The sequence below is a fragment of the Hippichthys cyanospilos genome, chromosome 15 (assembly GCF_059441005.1).
Source record: "Hippichthys cyanospilos isolate Australia breed blue-spotted pipefish chromosome 15, RoL_Hcya_1.0, whole genome shotgun sequence".
Taxonomy (NCBI): Eukaryota; Metazoa; Chordata; class Actinopteri; order Syngnathiformes; family Syngnathidae; genus Hippichthys; species Hippichthys cyanospilos.
This window is the reverse complement of record NC_142383.1, coordinates 4,039,161-4,061,490: the sequence shown is the minus strand read 5'-3', so window position 1 is coordinate 4,061,490 and position 22,330 is coordinate 4,039,161. Positions and strand designations below refer to the sequence as shown.

General features: G+C 37.4%; 3 protein-coding genes across 3 annotated transcripts in view; 1 reads left to right on the top strand and 2 right to left on the bottom strand.

Moving 5' to 3' along the window:
- tprn (taperin) overlaps window positions 1-5,993 on the top strand; it is a 31,351-nt gene extending 25,358 nt beyond the window's left edge. Inside the window, exons 3-4 of the mRNA XM_088434407.1 lie at window positions 549-673; window positions 3,189-5,993. Coding sequence (XP_088290533.1) covers window positions 549-673; window positions 3,189-3,251 — 188 coding nt within the window. The 3' untranslated portion in view covers window positions 3,252-5,993. The remainder of the gene's footprint in view (window positions 1-548; window positions 674-3,188) is intronic.
- Window positions 5,994-7,278: 1,285 nt separating this feature from the next.
- Window positions 7,279-11,280, bottom strand: LOC148411401 (microtubule nucleation factor SSNA1-like). The gene is made up of 3 exons (XM_088434408.1): window positions 10,717-11,280; window positions 8,865-9,064; window positions 7,279-7,800 (listed from the first exon to the last, which is right to left on the bottom strand). Exons 1-3 carry the CDS (start codon window positions 10,766-10,768, stop codon window positions 7,708-7,710), a joined length of 345 nt encoding a protein of 114 aa, XP_088290534.1. The 5' UTR covers window positions 10,769-11,280; the 3' UTR covers window positions 7,279-7,707.
- Window positions 11,281-11,704: 424 nt separating this feature from the next.
- LOC148411400 (microtubule nucleation factor SSNA1-like) lies at window positions 11,705-14,950 on the bottom strand. Its single transcript, XM_088434411.1, has 3 exons — window positions 14,655-14,950; window positions 13,981-14,180; window positions 11,705-12,150 (listed from the first exon to the last, which is right to left on the bottom strand). Exons 1-3 carry the CDS (start codon window positions 14,704-14,706, stop codon window positions 12,064-12,066), a joined length of 339 nt encoding a protein of 112 aa, XP_088290537.1. The 5' UTR covers window positions 14,707-14,950; the 3' UTR covers window positions 11,705-12,063.
- Window positions 14,951-22,330: the final 7,380 nt, after the last annotated feature.

Here is a 22,330-nt window from a genome sequence, read left to right as displayed (position 1 = left end):
TTTTCCTTGTCAATGTTAAAAAGGGTACCGTTTTAGGTCTACTTATACAATTTTTTTTAGATAATCTTATTTATGATCGATGTCAAACCTGGCAGGGGGGGGGGGGGGGGGGCTTTGTAAAATACAGTTTGTTAGAAGCGGTGATTTAGTGTAACGTGCTCTATGTTTGTTGAATTAAGGGGCCACGTAGTGATACTAGTTTCATTCAAATGACATTTTAATGACAGTTGGAAAATGCACAGAAAAAAAGTGAAGTGTGGGGACCTCTAATGGACAAATTTTGAACTACACTTGCGAAAATGTCAGTTCAAAGCCAATTCACCTACGAGGACTAAGCTGAAAGAAATGTATTATCCTTTATAGCTAATGATAGCCATGTGCGCTTTCCTTGGAAAATGCATTCATAAAGTCTTTTGTGTATATTATCAGGGTGAAAAGAAAAAAGTCACCCACATGTACCCATTTTAAAAAATAAAGCACACAGAATGTGTTCGTTGATAAACCCTGTAGTAGTATACTTAATAAGATGTCTATTTTGTTATGTACAGACCTCTCTAACTACATTCCCAAGCACTCAATAGACTTCAGCGCCTGGCAAGAATACAAACAAGTGGACAGTGTTAAGAAGGACGAGGCCACGTCCCAGCAGGCACAGATGACAGAGGAGGTCATGGTGAGAGATCACTTTTTTTTTTGAGGGAGGCGTTCAGTTTGCGTTCATCTTTCATGTTGGAAGCCATTGACATGAAACCATTTGTTACATTTGAAAAAAGAGTTATACTAGATATTATTCAATTTAGACATTTTTATCATTTTTATGATATATTATTAAAACACTTTTTGACCACAGCAAGTGATTTACATCTTTTCAGTTCTTTTTCATAGTTGTTACATTTGAAAAAAGAGTTATACTAGATATTATTCAATTTAGACATTTTTTATCATTTTTTATGACATATTATTAAAACACTTTTTGACCACAGCAAATGATTTACATCTTTTCAGTTCTTTTTCATAGTTGTTCCATAAATTGACACCTTGAACAAAGACACAAATTTGCCTGACCGGTGGATTGGCTCCTGGTGGCTAGCCAAAAAAAAAATTAACTGCAGATAAGCGGCAATGGACAATAAGCCGCACAATAAGAAAAACGTTGTGGCTTATAGTTTGAAATATACGGTAATTATCAAATATGGGACAGCGGCGAGAAGGCGGATGAGAACAGTCGCAACTCTGGAAAACATATTAATGACTTTGGCGCAGGTAACTGACTTGATTATTTAATAATACAGTGGGCCCCCGGTTTACGAACTCCCTCTTTTACGAACTTTTCATCTTACGAACGTGGACCACGGCGTTTTTTGTCTCCCTCTTACGCACAAACCTTTCGTCTTACGAACAATCCAACATGCCGGTCAGTGTGTCCGTACCTTTGTTTTTCGCTTTGCTGCAGCAACAAAAATAACTATTCTCGCATGTCACGGTAACGGCGATATGCTATTCGTCTTATAAGGTCACAGTCACTGTCTCAGTCACGGTCTCATTCACGGAGATGCCGATATGCTATTGTTCGATTAAGGTCACAGTCCCGGTCTCAGTCACGGAGATGCGGATATGCTATTGGCCGGCGTCACTTCAATCACAGAAATGCCGATATGCTATTGGCCGAACGCCCTCATCGAGCTGGTTGGTGTGTTGTGAAGACTTTGCAAACTTTATCTGTTAGACATACATGGCTTCTAAAATTGCAAGTGGCGGTAAAGGAAGAAGTAAGAGGATGATGACAATAGAAACGAAGCAGGAGATAATAAAAAAATACGAAAGAGGCACGCGCATAGTTAACCTTGCTCGTAAGTATGGCCGTAACCGCTCGGCAATCTTGTAAGGGCAAGACTTTCCTTGCCGGGGGACGGACCTCGGTCAACAACAAAATGGAGAGGCTTCTTCTATTATGGATTAAAAAGAAGGAAATCGCCGGTGATATGTTCTCGTTTGAGAAAAGTTCTAGTTTAAGAAAATAAATAAATAAATTCTAGTTTAAGAAAATAAATAAATAAATTCTCCGGGTTGGTCTCTGCTCCCCTCCACCTCCACCCAGCTCAAGTCACGTCGCCCCAAAGGTAAATGTCATTTTTCCTTTGTATATTTATGTTATTTAATTTAACTGTACAGTAGATTATGTTACTCATTTTTAATATGTGTATAATGTCGTGATGTTTTTACATAAGGTTTTTGCACGCATTCACTAATTAACATAGGTTTGGATTGCCCGTCATATGAGCAATTCGAGTTACGAGCATAGCCGCTGAACGGGTTAAGTTCGTAACACGGGGGCCCACTGTATTCCCATTTGTTTGTTGACTTTCTGAAATTCATTTCTGTAGTCCTCCATATGCATCTTCAGCGTTAGCAATTGATTCTTATGTCATCACAAATGGACTGGAAATGTGACTGTTTTAGGGCTCAAGCAATAACCTACAACTTTAACCTCTGGCATACCAAAAATACAAAACAAAACAAAAAAAACACTGCGGCTAAAATATTGCGTGGGTTGTCAAAATATGGTGACTTTTAATATGCCACTTTGCCGTCACTTCTAAATGCTTGCAAATGGGAGGTTGAGATGTACTCTCTATAGATGTCAAATTTAGCCCATGTCGGGCTCATTTACTGGCATTCAAAATTAGAAATATTGTCTTTATTGGACATTGAAAACTGTTTTATCATGCCGTTCCCTCGATTTTTGCATTAAACCTTTCAATGGCAACTCGCGAACGGGGTGCAATAGAATTTTTTGTGTTGACACCCCAAAACCACCAGGTGGCGGTAGCGGCCAATTTATGACATTTGCAAGTCTTATTATGACTTTGATGATTGGCTTAGCCTGGACTGCCATATTGCAAAAGTCTTCGAAAGTCATAATACTTTAATTATGACACAATAAACATTTATATTTAAATGTCATAAAACATATGACATATATACAGTTACTTTTGCTATTACATTTTTTACAATTTTTTTTTTTTGTACATAAATGTTCCCCCCTCCTAAAAAAAAATGTAAATGTATGGATAGGGCTGATGCCACTGAACATCTTGAGGGGTTGAAAGTAAATATATATTTGACAATGTTATGACCCTTTTTAAAAGTCTTTACTTGTCTTTTTATGTTTGTATTCTGGACTTCAGCTGACACCAGCAGACAGTTCATCCCTGTCAGACTACAGTAGCGAGCCTGCTCTCTACTTCTGATCACTGGGTCCAATCAGCACTGAAGTAGCACCTCATCCAAGGGACCAACGGGGCTGAGACCAGCAAGGACTGCCATCCTTGGACCCGAACCGATTCGAACTTTACCGGGCCCAAGCACACGTTCCCCGACGCCTTCGAGGAACACAAGCCACGGTACTATCAACACTCGCCACGGGATCGTCCAAGTCGGACGGTCGATCGTATTCGTTAGGGTCGACCAACCTAAAAAGCAGCTGGACTGTCTTCTCCAAAAAAATCCCGGGCAGTTGGTCGGTCGAAACATCCGATCCAATGAAATAGCACCTGGACAGACGTCCCTTCTCTTAAGCCGTCCCTTGACTTCCGTCCATCATAGTTTACACTTGCATCTGGGCGATATGGACTCAAAGTCCACACTCCCGATAAGATCAAAAAGCTGCCAATGCCCATGTGGAGGTGCCGCCACAGTGACAGTGTTACACTCCGTAGACAAATCTTGGACCTTAAAAGGTTGTGTTTCCTCGCTTGCAGTAATATAATGCAAAAAAGAAATCTGAAAGGGTGCCACATAGTTTTGTTGTTCGTACACAACGGTTTAGGCTGTTTCTCTTGCTGTAAAGCTTCCAAATGCCTTTTTTTTTTTTTTTTTTCTTTTCCGCACGTTATGGCAAATTGTATTGAAGCTGCTGGACGGTTGATAGAACAACTGGAAAACAGTGAGGAGGCCAAGTATAAACTAAATCAACAAACGTCCCGAATGAAGTTTTTGTCAATCTGTAGCAACTCTCATTTTTTGATAAATGCTTGAAAAAGTGACCTTTGCCAAAAAATGTCTGTATTGCTGGTGAGTGACGTACAGTAAATCACCGGGCCGAATGTCTCCGCATCCTCCTGAGCTTCTTGTCTATTTATTGCTTCTCGATATTGAGGTTTGCATGTCCTAGACCTGCTTATTGTACAATTTTGTATCATGTTTTACGTGTAAAGTTTGAAAGAAGCAGGAGGGCATGTTCGGACTGATCTCCTCACGTCGGACCTCTCATACTCTCACATTCCACGGAGAGAAAGCCGGTCCTCTAAAAATAAACGCTGATGTTTCGATCACGTGTGACAAAATGTAATTAAGGTGTTTTTGTATTGAAAGGAATGCACCATGTTTCCATTTTTTGTAAAACTCATGATGCCAAGTGATTAAAGTGTTGCTGTAATGGCCTCAGTCCTTTACACTCAACCCTGGCCAGTATTGTTGTACAGTTTCATTGTAACACCAGACGATCATAATTAACATTTATTTTCTGCTCGTCGTCACGTCGATGACCTTTTTAGAGACTTTGTGGTCGTCCAGTGACGTGTGATTGTTGGTATACAGTCTTGGACGTGAAATCTGTTGACGCGGTCATGCTTTTCGCTCTTTTGCACCTCATGCAAAGAAGTAGACAGTGTTGGAATACATGCACTTGAAATGAAGGTTTGTTTTTTTCTTTATTCAAGCTGTTTTTTAACGGCTGATTGTATGTCACATACAGTAGCTGGCTATGGACAGGTTTTACCAAGCGTCATGAAGTTGTATATGACAAATGCACTGCCGATGGATGCAATGTCCTCTTTTGTACACTTGCCACAGCCTTGACTTTTCTGTTTGAAAATGGTCGGCGTCATAGCTGACCCTACGGGTGTGTTGCTCTTTGAATTTCTAGCCTATAAAACAGCGGTCATAAAAGGTGGAAGCTCCAAAGCCAAACACTATACAGGACTACGTTTCCAAATTTCAAAGCCTTCAAAAAGATTCCAACTTTTCAAGTGAATTAACTTAACAGGATATGTTAATCATGTGAATAAAGGCAAACTAAGCATCCTGTTGAAAATGTTTGACAAACATGAAATAAAGGGAAGGTGAGAAATGCTATTCATGGTGACCGGATCTTAAATCTTAAATTGTGGATTGCTTTTGTTTTCATTTTCGTCGTCTTCTTGGCGATATTTCAATTTTGTTCCAGAATTTATGGTTGGCTTTGGCGGCTTCGCTATACTTCACATTAGAGTTTACATACCAAGACAGTCTTTTTTCACATTGTTGAATGTATTTTTTAACGACTTCTACAAGCTCTTAATAGTCACTATTCCACAAGATTGTCTTAAACAAAAGCTACAATAAACTCTCTGAAATTATGTCAAATATATTAGAGCATTGCCAAAAGTCAATTTGTCAAATGTTTGGTTCTCGATGCACACAATATTGAAAGTAAAAATAAACCTTTGGTTCTCAATGACCACAATGCTGCAAATAAACATTCTCTTACTAGACCATGAAGCAAGGAATAGTTTAAAATGCAACTTAATGACAAAAACTTCTTGGAATCAACATTTACCAAATGTGAGAATATGCATTGACCTGACGCTCACTGCTGCCTTTTGAACAACGATGCTATTCTCTGTGACAATGTATCTATTTGTCTTTGATCCATCTGTGATGTAAAGGACCAAAGAGATAAGAGCTCCTTGCATTTTGACATTTATGTTTAAACACCAGCAATAACTTCAAATTGCCCATTAAAAAGGACCGCTCGTGAAGTGTGCACAAAACCAGCATTTGATTTTCCACTCCCTCTTGCAAATTGTAGTAAAACACTATCATTTCCACACTTTTTTTTTTGTCTTTCAAGTCTGCATTGCCTCCACTGTGTAAAATTGTTTATTTGAGGGGAAAAAAGTGATGTCGTACTTGTACAGATGTACGTTAAATAAATATAAAACTGGAACACGTGTAATTGCCTTGTGGACATATGTTTCAGATCATTTGCCAATTTCAAAATGATGGATACTGTATTGATTGCTACCTTTTTAAAAAACATTTTAGCACTTGCTGTCCGTTTTGAAATGGACGTCCACGTTCGTTAGTTGAGCCACTATAATAACAATATTGACATTTAACTGCTGGAATTGACTAAAGTTATCTTTATCTTTGATGTACAGTACCTTTAAATTCCTTTAATTCAGTACTTCTCAACTAGTGGGGCGCGGAAAAGGCGTTGTTTTTGTCATGAAGTGTAATTAATAAAATAAGATTTTTTTTTCCAGGTACTTTGAGGCACTTGGGTTATTATTTTTTTTAGACGAGGTTATAACATGTATAAACGCTGTAAAAAATAAGTTGTTGAAAGTTTACTTATATTGCTTTTATTTTTTTGTTGCTGTTAAAAGGATATAGGTGTAGGTATACAGTACAAATATACAATTTTTATAGCTAATATTAATATGATATTTATAGTCAGCGTGTCGAGTGGGGGATGACGAAAAAAGTTTTTCATTTTAATATAGCTAATATTTAGATAGTTTGCTTAATAAAAAGCAATTATAAAGACAGAAAACCAAACAACACATTTCCACTTGATTATAAATGACCAGCAAATACACATTTTTGATGATCCAATAATTTTTTAAAACAAATGTAAGGTTAGCAACATGCTACTTTCTTCTCTAGAAACATTAGATTTTAGATAAATCTTTCCCTATAAATTCACTGGCTGGCGCGGTTTGTTAAAATGTGATCAGAAGGAAAGGCAAGTAGATTGAGCCCTCAATCACTGCTAGACAAGCTGTTAACGTCACGACACGCCAGGAACAACTTCAAAATCAACTTCAAATTTACATTTATAAAATACATATACTGTACTATATATACAGTACATATATAAAAGTGTGGGAGACAAAATGCGCATTTTCCAAGTAATGAATTGAGGATTTGTTTCAGCCCTAGTTTAACTGTTAAGTTTTTTTGTTTTTTTTTAATACCATCAACTGTACTTTTTCGATGTAATACGGGTCTTGCGTTTCACAAGCACTTAGGCGTAATAATTTTATTGTCACCCATGATGGCATTATTTGTAGAACTAATTATTTTTGAGGTGGTAATTTATGTAACTGCTGAATATGCTGAATATCTGAAAACCGAATCCCATGATGAAAACGATAACTACTTTCAGTGACAAAAGTATTAAAACTGGCTTCATGTACCATGAACTTAATACAGTATATGATTGAAACTGTCAAAGGTGTATTTGTTTAATGTCAATTATTGTGGTTGCAGTTTTCTGTGGTAATTATGTGATACTGAAATTTTCGAATACATATTATGAATGCAAAAAGAAGTGACCAAAATATTAGCATTTCTCAGTATAATGCAGTGCAGGCACATACAAAATAAATTAATGAACAGCTACCTCATAGTTTCAAACAAAACTTTTTAGAAATGTTAAAACAAGTAGATCAGATCTTGTTGACATTGTACAACAACATTGTCAATACTGTATACCTGTAGTGCTTTTATTGTGCATTACATATAGAATGTAGAGATAAAAAAAATAAAAGAAAACCATGAAAACAGGCCTGATTTGTTACCTTTAAAGAACATTAACTGTAGTCAAATGTTACATTTTTTTTTTAAAGGCACAGTCTTTTAACATCCATTTCCTCTGCATTAGTGTTCTTTCTTGCGAGGTTCTGAGGCTTTAGTGAGGTTTCCAGCTTCATGTTTCAGGGCACTCAGCAGAGATTGAGAGCTCTCTAAGATCTGTGAGAGACGAACAGCAAATCTCATGAAACATTCCATCCATCCATCCATCCATCACAAGGGTCACAGGAATACTTGGAGCATGCACTTTTTAGCTAATGGGACAAAACTGGAGTACCCTATTCTAAAGTAGCCAATCTCACGCAAAGTACACACAGGCATGGGGAGAATATGCATAACACAGAGGAAGGCTGGAGCCCAAAGCAAACGCACAAGCTTTGCACTGTGAGGTGGACGTGCTAACCGGTCTGCCATCGTGCCACCCTAAATTTGATTGAATTCAATTTGAATTTGGTTTGATTTCTCTCAGTGAAACGGGTCATCAATCGGTCAGAAAGATTCTAAAAACTAATCGGTCTCATGCTTGCTTGAGATGCCCATGGTAATTAGAATTATGTTGAACAGTCCCAAAGATGTGTTTTTACATATCTTTCGAGAATCATGTGCGTCTAAACTTAGTACTCTATCCTGCATGTTTTTAATGTTTACGTCTTTTTAAGACGTCTGAATGATCATCTCATTAGCAATGATTTGAATCAGGTGTGATGGACGACAGAAAAAAAATGTGGGGCAGTGAATAGCTTGAGGACCAGGTATGGATCCAGACGTTTAATCCCAGGTACGTTCTTATATGTTCATTCATTTATTTTCAAGGGATAGGTTAAAAATGTCCGAAAATGGCCGCCACTAAATGAATTAATGAGTTAGGACAAAGGTGTCAAACTCCAGTCCTGGAGGGCTGGTATCCTGCATGTTTTCGAACCCTCTCTCTCAAACACACCTGATTCAAATGATTCAAGCTCCTGCAGCGCTTGCCAATGAACTCACCATTTGAATCAGGTGTCTTGGGTGTAGAAAACTAACTAAAAAACATGAAGGATACCGGCCCTCGAGGACTGAAGTTCAACACCTATGAGTTAGAATGAAGGGGTGCTTGAGCTATTCCTCCCTCTAGTGAATGGGAGGCTCATAATGCAATTAATGTTGTCGATGTATTATTATGATTTACAGGTTATACACAGTATCCTCACAAAAATGAATGGGTAAGTCAGCACGACACACACCTTGGTGTATGCAGCCTCGGTCTCTGCAATGGTTCGATCGAAGGTGGCGCGTGCAGCCATTCTTTGCGCTAGGCTCTCATTGACTTTACTCAGCTTTCCAGAGAAGACGCGGATGTCATGCTGCAGTCGCTCTTTCTCCTCTTCCTCTAGCTTGATTTGTCGGTTCAACTCTTCCCGCTTGGAGCACAGTTCCTCAATACCTGAAAGGGAACAGCAAACAATTATCGATGTCCTAACTTGACTGCACTTGGATACTCTCCAACCGACTTTACTTAACCTGCAAGATATTGTGCATGGCAAGGCATGGAACAACATCAGAATTTGACAGTATGATAACCATGAGCAAAAATATCAAGTATTGAAAATACGTCTCTAAAATGTATAATTTAAAAAAGAAAATGGTAGTCATTTTTCAAGATTATTTAAGCTGTTTTTTTTAATAAAATATAAAATATGGCATTTGCTACAATAACATTTACCCTGCACAATAATATTAAAAAAGAAATATAAATGCACAATATACATGATTTGAAATTAACTACCATCGAGTGACAGTTTTTTTTTTTTTCAAATCAATCACTTTGTGTATTAATTAGTAGTTATGTGGGTTCTGTCATTTCATGTCGATGGGGGTTCGCTTTTTTGACCCACACTCTAGCCCGATACACTGCTCCCGTCCTAATTCGAGCAAATTCACATGAAATGCTCTGTAAAAGCAGCATAAACATGTTAGTCGCAGTAGTTGGCTGTAGCAGCTAATTTATGCTAGTGAAGCCGACAAACCAGAAAGTGGACGTTATTGGCTGTGGCAATCAAAGATCATGAGTCATATCAAGAGGAATCTCCCACTGCAGGCTGCCAATTGATCGTTAAGGCAGACTACACAGGGATGAGGGGGGAAAAAACACTTACCGGTTTTGTCAGAGTTGGGCGGTTTGAAATTAGCGTGATAAAAAATATCATAATATGAAAGATTATTATGACAATTACTAAAAACTATGGTTTTCTACACTATCTTGTGTGTAATACATTCATAATCACATAATTACATTGTGTAAGTTAAGTGGAAAAACATTATGGATGTGAAAAGAATGAAACATGTAGGGTGGCATAATGTGCAGTGATTAGTCCAAAGTTCTGGGTTTGATTCTGTTCTCTTACGGATTCTAGATAGGCTTCGGCGTTTTATGACATTAATTTAAAAAACAGAGAAAAGAATCACACCATCAGACAAAAATGGTCACAAGTGAGTGAGTGAGTGCGTGAATAAACTGATCATTGTTATCCCAAGGGTTGCAGAAATAACTGAGAAACATCAACATGCCTTTTACTGCGCAACCGCTATCGAACAATGTTGTATGTTGTCTCAATTTAAAGGGATAGTGTGTAACATTTTGACAGTTTTTCATTACGGCCAGCAGGATGTGCTGCATTTACCATTGTCCGTAGCTCTAAGAAACATGGCCACCTCCAGAGAAGTGCCACCCCCCCCCCCCCCCCCCCCATGTAATATAATTTAATAACAAGACCTATGATTATATTTAAAACATACTGGCGGTCATAAAGAACACGTTCGTTTGCAAGTTTTTGAAATTTACAGTGATTTAATTGATTCATTTTTAATGAAAAACGGTCATAATTTTACACACTTTAAATGTCCCTTTAATGTCATCAACATCATAGTCGAAATGTAGGGGCCAATATAGACCTGTATACGCATACTGTACTGTAGTTGTAATTTGTTGACATTGTTGGACACATAACAAAATTCACAATGCGCAATTTATGATTCGTTTAAAAATTCAAACAGCGGCCAGAGGCGCAGATAAGAAAGCAAAGCTTGATCACTTACAATTGACGAGCTCATTATTGTAATTCTGCAAAGCGGCAGCTTGTTGGCTCATGGCAGAGTTGTTCTCTCACGACGCTACAACCGCGTGTAAACGGAATACGGGCCGTACATGTATTTCGTTACGGTTACGCAAAAAATATAGCTCTTTTTGATGTCACATATCAAAGGGTACGCAAAGTGTGGTTTGTATATTGAGCTGATACAAAGCTTCGAATTAGCATTGTACACATCCAATGCATAAAGCGCTGTCGAAGAAAAATCAGCCCACGCACAGGTAGCTTATTCGTTTCAAATGTGCATTGCACAAAACAGCTTCTCTTTTAACTCATAACAGGTTATTCGTTGACGTTGCCTTTTCGTGGTGTCATTGCGCAATTACGCAATCGCAGTGCTTGATTGTAACTTTGGGACTCCCTAATCAAACAATATTAATGATTCCGTTTTTTTCCCCCTGAACGTAACATAGAATGTAATTACTGTTTTTTTTTTTGTTTTGTTTTGGGTTTTTTTTAGAAAGATGCGTGCATTTTAACATTTGAGTAATGGTCTTAAGAACAAGAAATTAAGAATCATAAAATAAGGATTACATTGCCTAATCTACGAATAAATTATTTGACAGAACAGAAAATAATTAATCTGATGAGATTAACTTCCTTTTTTGAGAAAAAAAACGTGTTTTAGCACCTGAGTTACTATCACACTACCAGTTTGCATTTAAGATTAAATAATGAATTTTTTGACTGTCATTTCTCAAATTTAAAAAAAAATGGCAGTCAAACTAGAATTCTAAAATGTTCATCCAAATGTTAAGGCAATTGAAAGTTTTTAGTCCTGCCTACTGTCTGAAGACATCTGGTTACTCTGTAGCACACCTGCAACCTGTGTGAGGACAAGCTGTTGAGGAAATGAATGGTTGGTGACCCCAACAAGTTTGTGGATGGATTGTGCAAAAACAAAATTGTCATAAGAAAGAGTACTTGTAAAAATGTTAACTCTTATTAAAACCCATTTTTATTCTTTGGTGGATGGATGGATGGATGGCTTTCAACTTGAACATTTCACACTGCATTTTTAAAATAGTTGTAACGGGTTTATAATTTTTGTTAAACATCGAGTCAGATTTTTATCTGTGTGTAGCATGGTTTGTAAAGTGCTATAAAGTTGAGATAAAAACATTAAAACCTGGTATGCCATATCCAATCAAGACAAAGTTATCTTCATGAAACATATTGCATCTAGCAATAAGACAGGTGCATGGCATCGTATTTAACATTTATTGGTGCAAAAACTAAAATAAATCAAAAGGTTCCAACAGCTCATGTGCTCATGAAAATCTACAAACGAGTACTATTTCCTCCGGGGCTCTGAGGTTTTGCTGAAGTTCCCTGCCTGCTGCTTTAGGACACTCAGTAAAGACTGTGAACTCTCCAAGATCTGTGGGAGGAGAACAGGAAATTAAATGAAAAAAATCAGCAGATCAAAGATGCCGTTTACACAGTGAAGCACATCGTTTTTATTTAATAAGCGTAGTGCTGGCTTGATAGGTTGCAATCATTAGTGAAGTCGTATGAACAGCATCAGCAGGATGGGCCTCACCCAACTGTTTTCCTAATAGACTTAAAGACAACTGAAAACATATGTTATTTCAGCTACTATAGCTGTTGTGATTAATCATCCAATTAACCTGATTGATATATTTTTTTTGTTCCTGTCAAAAATTGGTACTTGCCGAAAGAAATCCATATCAGTCAGGCCCTCAGAAAGAGTAATGGGTAAAGGTTAGCTATGAATTCAGCACTTCAAAATAAACTGTGGTACAACTTTAAAAGGGAAAATGAGTTTCAAAATAAACTGTGGTACAACTTTAAAAGGGAAAATGAATTTATTTAGCTATTTTCAGCAGTAGAAAGTTCATATTTTGTCTATAATTCATTTGATCACTTTATTATTTTCCGTGTACATTTAATACCATTAAAAATGAACTTTCAGAAGCAAGCAGACTGAACCACCGTCTGATTCTATCCTTCACACACACAGGAATATTACTACCTAGCCGATCGTGTAAAAATTATGACGTCCCTGATGCATTTAAGAGTGGCAAAGTTTTGGACCCTGTGTACACTGGTTAAAGAACATGGAAAGGTATTCCATTTGACTCGTTTATTAATTGTGGTCTTTTGGCAAATACAATCATAAACTTGGTAGAACACAGATGGTGCACAACTTTGGGTGTTTAAGGGAAAATTAACTCGAGCTGCGTTGTGAGGAAAAGAAAAAAGCAATTGCTTAGAGCGCATTCAACATTACACTGGCGCAGTGTTCACTGACTGCTCACAATTTGGGGAATCTGAAAAATACCTAAACTTAACCCACAACAAGGATATAAACACAAAGAAATATGAAGACTTTACAAAAATGAGATTTAATTCGTTTTGCTATAGTTTTAACATTGTGCCACACTACTGGTGCATGTGCGGCCAGGTACTAGTCCGCATGGGCCCCACCTGAAATAAAGTTTTGGAACTGATTTAGTAAACAGTTCATTCATTTGTGCTTTGTTTGGCTTGAGCTTTGTTTTTTGGCGCCGCCTCTGGCCGCTGTTGACATTATATTTTGTAGTGAGAAGGATGGTGTGGTTTTGAGAGCAGTCAGTCGGTGATGCACATGTTGTTTTGTCTCTGTGAAATCTGGCCCACGACTGCCTGTAAGTTGTATTTCTTTGTAAGAATGTTGATGTATGATAATATGCCCAAAATTAGTTTCTTTGTTGATCCAACAACATGTGAGTGTGGCTAACATGCAAGCTAATATTAGTTCTTATCTTCATCATGTTATATAGTGGTGCCCTGTATGCGTTTAGCTCGTTTGCATTTTTTGTGTGTGCCAGGTATTTCCCTTGAAATTAATAGCTTTTGCAACTCAGTTTTATGATTGACGTAATGTAATTTGTGTACATTTTGTATTTTATACCACCCTCCCATACCAGAATTTGACGCCAAAATTAAGGGTGCATCTTATACACAGGCGCATCCTATATTTGGGGATTTACGGTAATTTAGCACCAAGTATTTTCATAAACTCCTTTAGCTAAGCCCTTGAAAAGTTTTGAGAAACATAGTATAAATAAGTAGCTTTGGGAGTAAATGAATTAATTGTACATGAAAATGATTTTAGTTAATTAATAACAAATTTATTCCTTTTTACTGCTGAAAATGGCAAAATATTTTGTATCCTTTTATGATAGTCAATAATCAGACCCAAAACCTTGGTGTACGCAGCCTCAGTCTCTGCGATGGTGCGGTTGATGGTGTCGTGTGCAGCCATTTTTTGTGCCAAGCTTTCATTGACTCTGCTCAGCCTCTCAGAGAGGCTGTGAATGTCATGCTGGAGTCGTTCCTTTTCCTCTTCCTCCAGCTTGATTTGACAGCGTAAATCGTCCCGCTTGGAACACAAGTCATCAAAACCTGCAAGAGACAAAAATATAATTAAAAAACAAATAAATAAATAAATGAATAAAAGCTTCAGTGCTCGTCAAATGCAAATTGGCAATATTTTCCTTTCTCTCGCCTGATTAGATCACAGGCCAGAGTAACTTTAAAGCTATACACAAGAAACTACAACCTTGCATCTACAGAGGTTAAATACATGAAGCAATGTTGAATTTATGGCTTAGTTACATCATGGCTATGTGGACTAATGCGACGCAGCAACGTAACGTGCAATACACTGACTACATTAGTTGTGTGTGTGTGTGTGTGTGTGTGTGTGTGTGTGTGTGTTGTGTTTTTTTTTTTTTTTTTTAACACTTAAGCGTCTTCTATCTTTGAATAGCTCAGGACAAGTTCCTGTGGAATTAAGGCCGCCATGATATGGAAAAACATCGCCGTACTTCGGAGAAACTTAATTATGCTAGTCAATTAAAGAAATAAATCACATACACTTGACGAGTTCGTTGTTGTAGGTCTGCAACGCAGCAGCTTGTTGGGTCATGTTGAAATCAGCTGACAACCGTTGTTAAGGTTCTCTTAAACTTGCAAACTTTAAAATCAAAGCATGGAACTCACTTCCCGCTTGGCCACTGACTTTCCAAACATCGCCGGTAAGCAATGGCCCAACTATGTTAATTTGTAAAATGAAAACTAAAATCAAGAATAGTTTGTTAGATCAGACAACATTTGAATTGGACCTCTTTCGTACTGATATAGCGTCATCGTCTTCTTTTTCATGTCAGAATTAACAGCGGTTGGAAACAGCGTTTGCACGCGTTTGCCATCCATTGATTTGGAATGGTACTACAAGTATTTTGGTGAGCAGACAGTGATTCCACCCTGTAACAGGAGAACTATGAAATTATTGAAAAAAAATCCTTGCGTTTTCTGGTTAGGGACAAAAATAACAAAAAACATGTCAATTTAGAAAACAAAATATTCTTGTTTTTATAAACCTGAATAATAATATGAAATTGTATTGGTCTATCCTTTGTTGTTTGTTTTATTTCTCCAACTACCCGATTATTGTCAGCAGTCCACAATAAACAATGAAGGAAAAAAAAATAGTACAACCTTTGGAAAAACTAACAAGACACACGTTATAATAGAGGTGTGGTCTTAGAAAATATTGCATCTTGCTGCAAGCCCCTCATACATAACAATGTAAGTACTGGTACTGTATAACAAAAGGTTTGGTGATTTGTAAATCACTTCCAAGCAATCATTTAAACATTTTAAAACATTAATTTGCAAATTTTGTGGGCGGGTACTAGGACCATGTCTATCAATCACCCATTAGGCATGTTGCTATGATCCTTTGATGCTTTGAACCTGTTGGCTTTGTCTTTGCTGTTTTGGACTTTGTTGTATCCGTTTTTGTGATCGCATGCGAAGAGTAAAGATCTCCACTAGCACAGCAACGTGTGGTTTCTTCGCCTCGCCACAATACACTTTTTTTTCATCATGTTTGTTCAATTTGTTTGTTCAACGTCTGCCTGGGACAGGCGTCTAGTTGAGGATAAGTAGCTATAAAAAAAAAAGGAAATGTTCAAATTTTGAACAAGATCGAAAAATATGTTAATGTACAGTTAATTAGATGCCCAAGACCAAAAAGTGTTCTTCTCTCTCATAAATGTGTCAAAAAATGGTGCTGAAATGTACAAAATTAGTTTTATTTTACATGATGTACAAAATGGTCATGTCTTGCTTCTGACCCTGGAATCTCCCCTGGTTTGAATGTTTGTGTGAATGCTCATTTGTGGACACTGAGCTTGACTGGCTGTTTGATGTTTCATATATGCATAAATTGTATATATTATATATATATATATATATATATATATATATATATATATATATATATATATATATATATATATATATATATATATATATATATATATATATATATATATATATTTCATATATTGTTTTCAGAGAGAGAAAAGCTCAAACCAAACTGTAATGAATGTACTAAATTGCTGACAGAAAACTGTAAAAAGAGTCTTGATTGATTGATAAAAGGTTTGTCACCTAGAGAGTAAAGTGAAAATTAAACGAATAATACACTTCAAATACAAAAACATACGGCAACATCAGTGAATTAAGAAGTCGTACTGGGGAGTCACATCTAATACCTTGTACAGCTTCCACAAGCTTGAAGGACACATCCACTCAGCACGGCAACAATTTATACACTTTATTGATGAAGTCATCAGGAATCACAAAGGATGCAGTCCTGCATGCCTCCCAGAGTTCACCAAGATTCTTTGGATTTGGGCATCCGTGCTTCCTCTTTCTTTTTATCCCAGACGCTTTATGATGTTTATTTGTCTGATGCCTGGGCCAGCCAGTCCTGGAGGACCTTGATCTTTTTGGAATTGAATAACATTGTAAAAATTGTTTTATACGATGCCCGCCTGCGAGTACCTGCCTGCTGCAAAATTTAACCCCTTCTGTAATTGGGAATATAAAAGGTGGCTAATTCCGCTAGGTATTTTAGGCCATTTGATATTGACTTCCACCTCTCATGACCCCATACTGGATATTAAGCCAGACCATGATTTTTACGCCACTAAAATTGATTGTTTTCTGTGTGAATCTTGTATCTATACAGGCTACAGACGGTCTCAGATAGCGTAATCAATAATGTAATCAACTCAACATTACTGTGAAAAATCACCATTTGACAGCCTTTAAGCTTCTTTTGAAGCCCGTGTGCCTTTGCAAATACCACACTTTTTAAAAATTAACGCATGTTTAATGTTGGTTTCGGGGAACTGATTTCACAATGGAGCCATGTTGAGACAGGATTCTAAAACACTGCAGTGGAAAACGGTCCTCAACAGAGAAACTGGTCTCCATCCTCTTAATGATAAACGATCTTATCTTAGTGAGAATCTTGGGCATGTCAAGTTGCAGTTGATGTGAAGGTATGGTGTGCTGGGGTTCTCTATACACACCCACTATTTGATTGATCAGTTATTGATCACAGATGAGGATGCAATAGATGCCTGTGTGCATCATATGACAAGGCAACGAGGCTTTTGTCTTTGTAAAATCTGACTCAGTGGGCTTTATCAAGCTGTGAACGTTAAAATATTTTTTCAGCAATTTTGTTTAGTATTTTTGTTCCTTTTGCCAGCTAATTGATGACTATTTAAACGTTCAGATTGCGAGATTTATACATCGGTTTGATATTGCATCTCGGAGGAAAAAAAAAAAAAATCAAGCCGCGTGACGTAATCGTGCATGGGCGGAGCTTAGGTCCAGGCACCATGGCTTCGGTAGAGACCGAGGTGAGTAAGTGAACCTTATCTACTGCAAGCTCGTTTCACTTTTCGCTTCGTACGGGTTATTAAGTATGTATTGCTCCAGTGTTCGCGGGGGGCTATGTGACAAAGCGGGATGGTTGACCTGAGTGTAGTCGTCGGTTTGTTGTCAATTTCCCGCTGGCAGCCTATGCTCTCCTGCTTTTGTGCTTACCGGAGGGCAGCTGAACGTGTAGGAAGATGCTGCGCCCCGGAACCTGAATAGTGTGTACAAACGCGTTCTATGCTAAGCTCCCTCTCTTATTCATACATGGTTCATGTCCAAGGCACCGTCGTGCTTCTGTCTTCGTTAAGCTTTCAAAATAAACCAAAACCGAATTCCTTCTCCGTCGTCGACCAAACGCCGATCATGCTTCGTCTGTGTTGAAATTTTGCCGGTCTATTTGCTTGTTTAGCTTTTTAGCTAGCTAGCAGTCAGCACAAATATCAGCAAATCGACAAATACGAAGATCGTGGAATAGCACCTCCTTCAAATAAAAATGAAGTGAAAATATGTTTTAATATTTTGGGGAATATAATATAGTTTGGGGCTCTGTTAGTTCACCTACATATATACAGCACTATGCTAGCTACATAAACATTGAAGGGTGAGCAGCTTCCACTGTAAACACATGGCACTGGCTCATATGCCTCGTTGTTTTCTACGTATTAATTACGCATCACTTAATTTATTCATCTTGAGTATGCTTCTAGTGTAAGTCAGACTTTATTTAGTGTGATATTGCGCTGGCTTTTTATCTTTGCTCACCAGTCCGAGCGAACTTTAACCTCGCCACGACAAAATTCACAAATTTTACTGTGACATGAGAAGAAAAATGTTATCACGCAATGTGAAGACAAGTATTCATCCATATGAATGTCCGCGTAATTATGCTTTTTTGGGGACCTTGAGGTTCTATGGTGTACGGCAGGGGTCGCTCATTATGCGTTATGATGGCATTGACTGATTTGGAAGGTGGAGCGTCAAGTTGCAGGCTTCAACTCTGGACGTGGTTGAAGTCTTGCAATATATTCGTGATCATTGTGGGCCTTCCGTGAATCATAACCGGTTATACAAACCACACGATTTTGTTTGCATCTGTTTTTTTATTTATTTATTTATACGTTCACGTTGTTAAGCTTTGAATTTTGATCCCTGTTGTTTGAAGGGAAAGTCTTTTTTTTAACAATAATATGTTCTACGGGGCACTGCTAGTTTACACACGAGATCTAATTAATATTGCTTCTGTGACACATAAATGAAGCATAAAAATCCACCTATTTTATCCATATCAAGAGGTGGTCACTGTGGCACTTACTGCTGACTGAAAATGACATCACGGTTGATCAGGTCTCAGGTAATCACCTGAATCGCAGCTCAGCTTGTGATTGTCACATGACCAAACTTAATGAAAGGTCAACTAAGACTGGTCGTCATCTCATTCTTGAACAACAGAGATGTCATTTTTGTTCAACAGCAAGTGCAAAAATGGCTATGCTCTGAGATGGATAAAAATGTGCAGATTTTGTGTCTCAATTCATTTTCCCCAAACACAATATTTATCAGTGAATAATATGTTTAGACTTGTTGTTGCGCATATGATATTTTGTTGTAAATAATTTTTTGACATGACTTCCCCATTCACTTAGAATTTACTCGACTCAATACCACCACTTTCACGATTACTGTACATCAGAACGTCACCCCCCAAAAAACAACAAAAAACACACAACAATTATACAGAACTGTGCCATGTGCGTAATCTGAGCAGTTCAGAATCAATATTTATCCAATAAATTCACTAAAACAAAAGCAGAAATATATTTAGAAATCATACTCAACACACTTGCAAATTTTTTTAACGTATTAATACCTGGAGATTGCTACAAACATGTTTTGCCAGTCAAACTTGACTGGCTCTGACCAAGTATTGAAAAGACTGAAAAATGCTGACATTGTGGGCTAACTGAACCGGAGGAGAAATTTGATTGGATAAATAAACAGCCCTTTACAAATACTAATTAAATAAGGTAGGCCAGTACTACTGATTCTCAAGTGCCTGTGGTGATTAGATTGACATAAACTCCATGTTCTGAAAGGAGTGCAACCAAAACAAAAGCTATGAAATAAATAGTAGAGATGAAGGTAATTATATATATATATATATATATATATATATATATATATATATATATATATATATATATATATATATATATATATATATATATATATATATTACCTTTATGCTTCTCGATTATGTCAAAATTAATAATTGTGATTTTGAATCACTATTATTCATCATATTTGGTCAAACATGTCTATTTATTGCCTTTTTTTAAACAAGCAGTATATAAACAAGGTTTCAAGGCACGATACTTAGAAATAATGTTAATAAACTAAAAATAAATACATACATTATATAATAATTAAAACCATCCAGGACATGGCACAATCCTGTCACACAGGACAAAACAAAGCCAAAATGTCATTTTCGGTCATTTAACACCAAAGTTATTCCAATTTTTTGCCAATTGGATTTTTCAAAATGGCTCTCAATTGACAGTTAGCACGGTGTATACAGTGGTATGAAAAAGTATCTGAATTTTTTTGGAATTTCTCACATTTTTGAATGAAATCACCACCAAATGTGATCTGATCTTTGTTAAAATCACACAGATGAAACAACATTGTCTGCTTTAACTAAAACCACCCAAACATTTATAGGTTTTTCATCTTTTAATGAGGATAGCATGCAAACAATGACAGAAGGGGGAGGAATAAGTAACTGAACCCTCTGCCTAAGGATATTTAAAGAGCAATTGAAACCAATTTTTACCAAACAATTTAAGTCAGGTGTGTGCCCAATCACCGATGAGTGACTTAAAGCTGCCCTGCCCACTATAAAACACGCACCTGGGAAGAATTGTCTTTATGAGAAGCATTGTCTGATGTGCACCATCATTTGCTCAAAGCAGGCTAGCGGAGAAGGCCTTGCTGGCCCTGACGGTCCACCACTGTGAGATATATACATATATACAGTGGGCCCCCGTGTTACGAACTTAATCCGTTCAGCGGCTTTGCTCGTAACTTGAATTGCTCGTATGACGGGCAATCCAAACCTATGTTAATTAGTGAATGCGTGCAACGCGTGCAAAAACCTTAGGTAAAAACATCACGACTTTATACACATTAAAAATTAGTAACATAATCTACTGTACAGTTAAATTAAATAACATAAATATACAAAGGAAAAATGACATTTACGTGACTTGAGCAGGTGGTGGGTGGAGGCAGAGGGGAGCAGAGACGAACCCGCAGAATTAATTTATTTATTTTCTTGAACGAGAACTTTTCTCAAACATATCACTGGCGATTTCCTTCTCTTTAATCCATTATAGAAGAAGCCTCTCCATTTTGTTGTTGACCGAAGTCCGCCCCATGGCAAGGAAAGTCTTGCCCTTAGAAGATTGCTGAGCGGTTACGGCCATACTAACTATGCGTGCGCCTCCTTTGTATTTTTTTATTATCTCCCGCTTCATTTCTATTGTCATCATCCTCTTACTTCTTCCTTTACCGCCACTTGCAATTTTAGAAGCCATGTCTAACAGATAAAGTTTGCAAAGTCTTCACAACACACCGACCAGCTCGATGAGGGCGTTCGGCCAATAGCATGTTGGCATTTCTGTGATTGACGTGACACCGGCCAATAGCATATCCGCATCTCCATGACTGAGACCGTGACTGAAGTTAATCGACCAATTGCATATCGGCATCTCCTTGACTGAGACCGTGACTGTAACCTTAATCGACCAATAGCATATCGGCATCTCCGTGACTGAGACCGTGACTGTGACCTTATAAGACCAATAGCATATTGGCGTTTCCGTGACATGCGAGAATAGTTATTTTTATTGATGCAGCAATGCGAACAAAATAGTGCGGACACACTGACTGGCATGTTAGATTGTTCGTAAGACGAAAGGTTTGTGCGTAAGAGGGGGACAAAAAACGCTGCGGTCCCCGTTCGTTAGATGAAAAATTCGTAAATCAGGGAGTTCGTAAACCGGGGGCCACTGTGTGTGTATATATATATATATATATATATATATATATATATATATATATATATATATATATATAACACACACATACAGTACTGTGTACTAATTTAGCATCCAATGCTTTCGAAAAATACATTTGATTTTTTTGTTTATATGTATTTTATCATATGCTATTTTATCACTATCCTATATTGATATATAAAATCAACTTTTTTTTGGGTATTGTATTATTGTATCGTATATGTTAAAATTTCATACACTCAAGAACCCTTGAAATTTGTCAACAATGGCCAAGAGTGGTGTGTTTAATAATGGCCTAACATACAAGCCCCTATTCCAGGGAGGGGCGAACGGTGTCTCGAATCGGTGAAGGTAACAGCTCCTTTGCTCATGGCAGGTTTCACTCACGGTTGCAGTTGTTCTTAAGATATTTTCCAGACATTTTGAAACAGTCTTAATTGTTCAGAAACTGTTTTAATATTTTTTTGCACCGCGCGGCAATGTTGATTTGCTTAGAGTTGTGTTTGCTGCATAGGGTTGTCCACAAAGGTATGAATTGAATAGTGTGTCCCCTACCCACTAACATATGTATTATTAGACATTTGTGACTGCAGTCAAAGGTAGAGAATGTGCATTCACGTCAGGGATTCGTGTGAAACATCTTTGAAATTTACTTGGGACTTGAAAAACAAGACTGTCTTGTTTCTCATGTCCCAAGAAATATTTCATAATACTCAAAATTTTCCTTGG

What these genes read in the sequence shown, in the direction of transcription:
- LOC148411401 (XM_088434408.1), bottom strand. Translation starts at nt 10,768, where the DNA reads ATGAGCCAACAAGCTGCCGCTTTGCAGAATTACAATAATGAGCTCGTC. An exon ending in CAATAATGAGCTCGTCAATT is followed by an intron (nt 9,065 to 10,716) that starts GTAAGTGATCAA and finishes GTTCCCTTTCAG; the next exon opens with GTATTGAGGAACTGTGCTCC. An exon ending in CCGAGGCTGCATACACCAAG is followed by an intron (nt 7,801 to 8,864) that starts GTGTGTGTCGTG and finishes CGTCTCTCACAG; the next exon opens with ATCTTAGAGAGCTCTCAATC.
- LOC148411400 (XM_088434411.1), bottom strand. Translation starts at nt 14,706, where the DNA reads ATGACCCAACAAGCTGCTGCGTTGCAGACCTACAACAACGAACTCGTC. An exon ending in CAACAACGAACTCGTCAAGT is followed by an intron (nt 14,181 to 14,654) that starts GTATGTGATTTA and finishes TGTCTCTTGCAG; the next exon opens with GTTTTGATGACTTGTGTTCC. An exon ending in CTGAGGCTGCGTACACCAAG is followed by an intron (nt 12,151 to 13,980) that starts GTTTTGGGTCTG and finishes CTCCTCCCACAG; the next exon opens with ATCTTGGAGAGTTCACAGTC.